Below are 7,081 nucleotides of genomic sequence, written 5' to 3'. Positions count from 1 at the left end.
GGATGTTCCAGATCCAGGACAGTGCCTTGGGTGGAAGGCAAGATGGATGCTTCTCTCTTTTGCAAATTTCTGACATGACGGTTGACAGTTGGTCCTGATAAATAATGCAGAATCCTCAAAACAGAGACAGCTGCGATGTGAACGGGAGAATGGAGAGGCAAAGGCTCCCAGTCAGGCTGCATAGGAGGAGCGTGGCTTTACAACAGGTCCTGCAATGAGGACAGTTCTATGGCTGTACAGGGCACTTGGGGTTGACTGGAAGACCTAGCCTGTTTTGGGGCGTAAGTCTTCCCAGTGCCGTGGCAGGGCAGCTTGGAAATCAGAAATGAAGGAGGGGTTATTCAGATAAGTTGTCATTGCCCTTAGTTCTGATCCTTGTATTGTGGACTCTTGTCACACAATACAGCTGCGGCCATGCCTTCTCTTCCACTGCCTGTCCCGTTTGGGGCTCCTGCACCTGGGAATCACTGCCTCCAACCCTGCCCTGCCCTGGAAGGAGGGAAAACACCCAAGCAATCCAGCTGTCGGTTTGACACAGCTAATGTGTTTCAAAGTGGATAGAATTGAGCAAGGATCAGGTTGTTAATAACACAGATTTCTAACTGAGTGGATTTATAATGTTACCCAGACTAGCAAGTAATTGCAGCAGCCTTACAATATTACCCTTAATCAGAAAATACTTGTCCTGCATCCCCGTCACATATTTGAACTCAAAGTGGTGCCAAAAAGAAAAGAGAGGCAGAGTCCTCCAAGAAGATTGCATTGAACCTATCTGTCCACTCAACATCTGAGTGTTGGAAATTTTGTCAGCTTATAAGTTTCACCAGGATTGCACTTTCTCAAGAGAAAACATTCATAATGTGCCAAAATGCACTTGGCTGTGATTCTATCCGTGTATTCAGCTGGAGCAGACAGTCAGCATTTGATGCGGCTCGGATTTGAATCGTGCGGGGAATAAAAGTTTTATAAACCCCAAACTGAGCTGAGAACTGCATAGGCAGGCAACACCTGGCTAATATGCATGGCAATTACCTGTCATTAATGAAAGGTTGTCACTAAGTAACTATATGGTTAGCATCCATGTGCAGCGTGTGCACATACACAGGCACACTTGCAGTGGGAGTAGGAATACAGAAAGGCAGAGCAGACACACCCCTTCTGTTTCATCTTCATAAAAGGCTCCTGTGGCTTTTCCCCTTTCTAAGCTTGGAGTACAGAAGTGTGAAAGAATAAAAGCAGCACTCTAGCTTGCGATGCACAGCCCTGGAGCAGCCATGGGCTTTACGGGAATGACATTTACGGCTGACATCAGATCTGAGTATTTGCATTGGATTTCAGTGTCAGCATCGGAGGTGTGGCTTAGCAGGGACACTGTTTCAGTCTTCTGATCCAGCTGAGAGGCAGCTCCGTCTGAGAAGATACTCACTCCCCTTGGCTCTGCTATCCTGCTTGCATCTGACTCCTCCCTCCTGCAGCTCAGAACAGCGCAGGGTGAATCTAACAGCCTCTCATTTCTACTATGTTTCTCCCTGAGCTACTAGAGCTTGAACATACCTGATATTCTGCCTTCGTTTCAGCTGAACTCGTGAGTAAGGCACATTGCCTGATATCTGGCAAAAGTGAATGGCATGTTATTACCTGAAGAGCCTAAATTAACCATCTTCCAGTAGTGAAAGGATTATGAAGAATTGCATTTTTTTCGGCACCTTTGATACTTCATTGTTGCCTGATTTTTCGAGAGCATGAGTTGTTCTGGTTATCAAGGGTGCTTTCACCTGAATGTTTCTTCATCAGATGCCACAGAAGAGTCTAGGAAAACAAAGAAACTTGTGATGTGGAGCTAACAGTTCTGGTTTCAGCTAGTGAAAACTTGCAGAGTCAGTGAGAAGGCAAAGAAAAAAAATTGCTAAGGACAATGTCGGTAACGCCTAGTAATTTGTCACTCAATGGGACGAGCTTCTTTGCTGAAAATCATAGCATTATGGATAAGCCTAGCGAGCAGAGAACTTTGAATGTCTTTCTATTCTGCTTGACTTTTATCATTGCTTTCACAGCACTTCTGGGCAGCATTTATTCACTGGTTTCCCTGCTGAAAATGCAAAACAAAACCACAGTTTCAATTATTGTGACCTCTTTGTCAATAGATGATTTGATCAGCATTGTGCCAGTGATTATTTTCATGCTCACCCAGTGGTCAAGTGATGTCCTCCCCCAGCCTCTGTGCACCACCTCAGCGCTCGTATATTTATTCCAGGGCATTTCTAGCAACCTGAAAGGGTCTCTTATAGTTTCTTACAACTTCTACAGCATCAACAAAACTGAGACAATGAGCTGCAGCACTTCCAAGCGACGAGTGAGCATGGTATGGGCCATTCTTACCATTTGGATTGTCAGTTTGCTGATCTGCATTTTACCTCTCTGTGGTTGGGGCAAGTACATCCCCACCTCCTGGGGTTGCTTCATTGACTGTGCCAGTTCCTACATCTTGTTTTTATTTATTGTCTACTCGCTGTGCTTTTGCCTCCTCACCGTGCTGTCTGTCCCTCTAACTTACCAGCTGTTGTGCTCAGATGGGCAACAGCTATTACACATTGATTACCAGGAAATCTCTCGAGACTACATCACCCCTGGGACACCTGCGGGCTGCAGTACTGCTACCCCACCTCTGTCACCGGTGGACCCTGTGGATAAAACCCTGAAGCATTTCCAAAACACATGTCCAAGCTCGGAGGCAGTTTTTAGGAAAGGTGTGGCTGAGAGCGGTGCACTCGAGCCCCGTTGCATGAACAGCATACAAAGCAGGAGCTTCACGGTGGGCTTCGCACAGAAACGATTCTCACTGATTCTTGCATTGACAAAAGTCATTCTCTGGCTTCCAATGATGGTAAATCTTCAGATTGCTTTACTTTCTAATGTTTACTTACATTTAAATGAGATGTGAGTTGGTGTGCCAGGTATTGGAACAGATGAAACAGTAGCCATTGCAGTTGTTCCTTATAGTGTAGTTTGTGCCAGCAAAAGTCCTTTTAAGCAGGTCTGTGTCACTACATGAATTTAACTGGCTTTCAGCAGGTTTGGCAGAGCCTGATTCATCAGTATGTTACTCTATCATCACATCATTTGTATCACCTGAATACAGGGATGAATAAGGTCCACCTTTTTGTATTGCCAGCTGTCTGACAAGCATTTGTTCAGCATTGTGGGGTCTGTGAATTGTACTAAGCTAGCTTTTCTGCCCCTCCTCACAGCTGTGAGTCACGTTCTTTGCCAGACTCGTTAAAAAATAGGAGTTTGTTAGAAAAATGAGGTTTGCTTGCATCTTTGGAATTTCTGTAGCATTGGGGGGGATGGATTGGGTGGGAGGGAGTGCTGTGCATGTGGATGCTCTGGTCTATTTGGGAACAGGTACATTCATCTATAATTAGAAAGGAGTCTGTTGAGAACACAGAACATAGGTCTGAGGCAGTGTTATCCCTGTCCCCGGGATGTGTATAGACTCAGCACCTGAGCTTCTCTCAACGGAAGGAGAGCATTACAGAGCATCTGCAGCGCAGCCCTGTCTGGTGCTAAGTTCTCTCTCCTGTTCCCCGTCAGGAGTTGGGGTTTCTCAGTACCATGCAGGAGAGACTGAGCTAGCAGTCTCTTCTAAGTCGCTTGGATTGTGAGTTGCTTGTTTTAATAGTGCTCAAGCATCTATATTTAGCTTAAGCAAGGGTTTTTCTGAGAAATGCACAATGAGGAGGAGAGCCTCTGTCAGTATGTTTTCTCCACTCTGTTAGAAACAAAATTGTTAGGCTCAGCAAACATGAATGACAACCTGTGTCTTTTACTTGTGTCATATTCATAGTGAGATGTTCTGTTTATTCCTGGAAGTATCTCATGTGCCTGAAGCAATTTAAATTTCAAAATCCTCTGCCTTTCAGATACAAATGGTTGTCCAGCACATCACTGGTTTTCAAAGCCTTTCGTTTGAGTGCCTGCCACAGTCACCCCAGTATTTGTCCTGTCAGAACACTGGATCCACCTGCCCTGTGGCTGCATCATTAATTGCAGGAGGAATTCATATGCAGTGTCTTCAGAAGAACTCAAAAGTAAGTATGGAAGGGTGACACACAGCTGGAGTGTATATTGTAGTAAAAAGGATAGGAAGTTAGTGTCAGTAACAGTACTTTGTACTCCTTGAAATCATTTACCTGAATTATACAGACATCATTCAGAACAATAAACGAGACTCACAGCATTCATGTAAGAAAGCTGGATGGAAATAGTCGATACTGAGGCACAGAAGCTTGGCTGATTTTCCCAGGTCACTGTCAGATCTTTTAGCAGAGTCTGACAGACTCTGAATCCTAGTTTCGCTCTCCTCTCCTATCCTGGGAAAAATGTATCTGCTAAAATCTGACTTTTACTAATCAAATACATGGACCATGCTAAACATGTTTAATGTTGTGGGGGGAAGAAAACATGCTAATTGTGAGAAAATTTAAGAAGGAGAGGAGCTATTGTTCGTACACCTGCGCTGTAGCTACTAACCAGAAATCACAGCGACACCAATAAGTGAATAGCGAAGGACATGATTTATGGGAGGGGCTTGTATCTCAGTGCATTGATGCCGCTTGTTGAAAGCTGAGGAACTCCTACACAGTTTTTGCCTAAAAATACTTCTCTGCATGTTTATAAAGTTTACCTTGGTGTAACAGAGGATGCCAGACCTTCACTGGTAACCTTCTTGGAAGCTTCTAAAGCCCTGTTTTTCTCTGGGCCTCCATGTAAAACCAGCTGGAGGAATCCCTGCACACGCTGACTGCCACAGCCTGTCTCCTGCAGTTACACGACTTTTGTTCTTTTCATAAAGAACTAGATCATGTGGTAATACTCAGTCAGAGAAAGAGAAGACAAAGAAATACAGCTATCAGTCCATGAACTTACCGCTAGTGAAAAACACATTTAGGCTTCTGCAAACATGAATAACATTGTCATATTTGTGGCTAAAAGACTGCATAATGCTTTCCTGCAAATTTCCTGGCCGCAGTTACTTATGAAATACCTCAATCTCCAATGTTCATGTATCTGCACAGAGGGATTGCATTTTGATTTACAAATGAAAATGTGTTTCCAGTATTCTTCTGAGAGAAGTATTTGTTATTAAAATGTTTTATTGAAGCTTATTATACCTACTAATGTAGGTTCAGTATCTTTATTAGTGATTAATTTACATTCATTACACACAAATGTATGCATGTATGTTCATACATGTTTGCTTTCTGGGACAACTGAAAATGTGTGAACTTAAAAAAATACAGCTGTTCAACAGTAGGTAATTATGGAAAGTTTGAAAGATAGAAATCTGCCACAGGATATTAAATACATTTGTATCTGTTAGATCTCTGTTAACATATAATAAATATGTTCTGGTAAAAATGTCAGTAAGGAAGCCTGCGAGGAGGGAAGATAGAGCAATAGCTGATTTTTTTATTTACGATCATAATTATTATCAAGAATAATTTTAACAGAAAAATAATTTCCATTTCCTACGTATAATGCTGCAATTATATTCGTATTGATAGATTTATGCATTAATCTTTCAGAAGTGAGAGTTGCAGTGCTAGAGTTTGATACAGTTGTCCCCTGAGGCCTAGTCCAAGGGGAATTGGAAATGCTGGCAAGTTTTATTTAGAAAATTAGAATTAGAATAGAATAGAATAGAATAGTTCTGTTGGAAGGGACCTACAAGGATCATCTAGTCCAACGGCAAAAGTTAAGAGCTAAATACTTCTGAGGATCTGGGTGTTGTTTCCCATTCTCTGGAGTAAAAGTCCTCTGACATCAGTGGATGAATTCCTGGCATTCACTGCATGTTTAGGGAGAAAGAAAGCTCCTGAATCCTAGAGAAAAGCTATTCTCATTCATGACTTTCACTTGCTTCAAACATGTTCTCCAAGTGCAAAATGGCTTGTGCTGCAACTGATGCTGTTTTAATCTTCCGGAGAGGAGGACTGCAGTTCCTCAAGAAGGCAGTTTATTTCAGATGTATTTAATAACGCTATTTAGAGAGCTAAATGTACAACAGGTGGAAAAGTAGCAATTATAAAATTATTTTAAATAAATTTGTGACTTTTAGATATTAGTATTAAAGACTATTCTCAAGTTTTAATGCAGTGACTGCTAAGGTCAGGATTTCACCCATAATTATGTATGATCTAGTAAGCACACAAACTGTTGAGTAGAAACAGAGGTGGTATGAATATATCCTCATACCTTTTATTTTATAATTTAGCATGAAAGGTTTGGTGGGAAGATGATTTCATTAGTTAAATAAAAGGCACATCTTTAGTTACTACATAATGTAAGATGAAAAGGGGGACGATGAAGAATCTCAGGTGATTTGTGTTAGAAAGGAGGAAGAATGAAAGGGTATAAATAACGATTGAGAATTTTTATTTAATTGTTCAATTACTGTGTAAGATTAGTTGGAGCACTGAATTTAGAATGGAGAATATACGAAAATTTCATTGTGTAAATAGTTCAAATGTTTATTTTTTATTGTAGAATTCTGTTTTTCTTGCTTGACTATTGATATTGAAGGTTAGTTATAGATTCTCAGAAATGTTTTATCATTTTGTACAATTTTTCACCTTTAGGAATATAGCTGAAACAGGCTGTGGAAAAAAGGGTATTACAAAATTTAACTATTTTCTTCTTGTGTGTATATCATGTGTTTTCAAAAATGGCAGATAATCTGCCAGTTTCTGGGAATCCAGTAACTTTGGAATGTATAATTTCTGAATTAATTAAGGCAGTATAATAATATACTACCTGAGAAGTCTTTCTTCTCAACAATTCATTCTTTTTATGGATAGAAAATTGACTGTTTCTAGCAGTAGTTAAATAATTTATTCCACGTTTTAGAATGTCATTTTCATTATGTATGTAATCTCGTTTTCCTTCCTGGTTTTGACTCTTTCTCATATGACATTCCTTCCCTTTCTGCTTAGCCAAACGTAGGGGTTTTGAATTCAACCTGTCGTTCCAGCAAGGTTATGGAATCTACAAAATATCCCGTGAGAACCACCACCACGAC

At 41.0% G+C, this 7,081-nt stretch overlaps 1 protein-coding gene across 1 annotated transcript in view; it reads left to right on the top strand.

Moving 5' to 3' along the window:
- Nucleotides 1-1,915: 1,915 nt before the first annotated feature.
- Nucleotides 1,916-7,081, top strand: part of GPR149 (G protein-coupled receptor 149) — a 28,415-nt gene continuing 23,249 nt past the window's right edge. The window contains 4 exon segments of the mRNA XM_009583105.1: nt 1,916-2,884; nt 3,924-3,972; nt 3,975-4,091; nt 6,996-7,081. Coding sequence (XP_009581400.1) covers nt 1,916-2,884; nt 3,924-3,972; nt 3,975-4,091; nt 6,996-7,081 — 1,221 coding nt within the window.

This window comes from Fulmarus glacialis, unplaced genomic scaffold (assembly GCF_000690835.1).
Source record: "Fulmarus glacialis isolate BGI_N327 unplaced genomic scaffold, ASM69083v1 scaffold258, whole genome shotgun sequence".
NCBI lineage: Eukaryota > Metazoa > Chordata > Aves > Procellariiformes > Procellariidae > Fulmarus > Fulmarus glacialis.
Note: the sequence above shows the minus strand (reverse complement) of the source record. Positions and strands in the feature narration are given on the sequence as shown.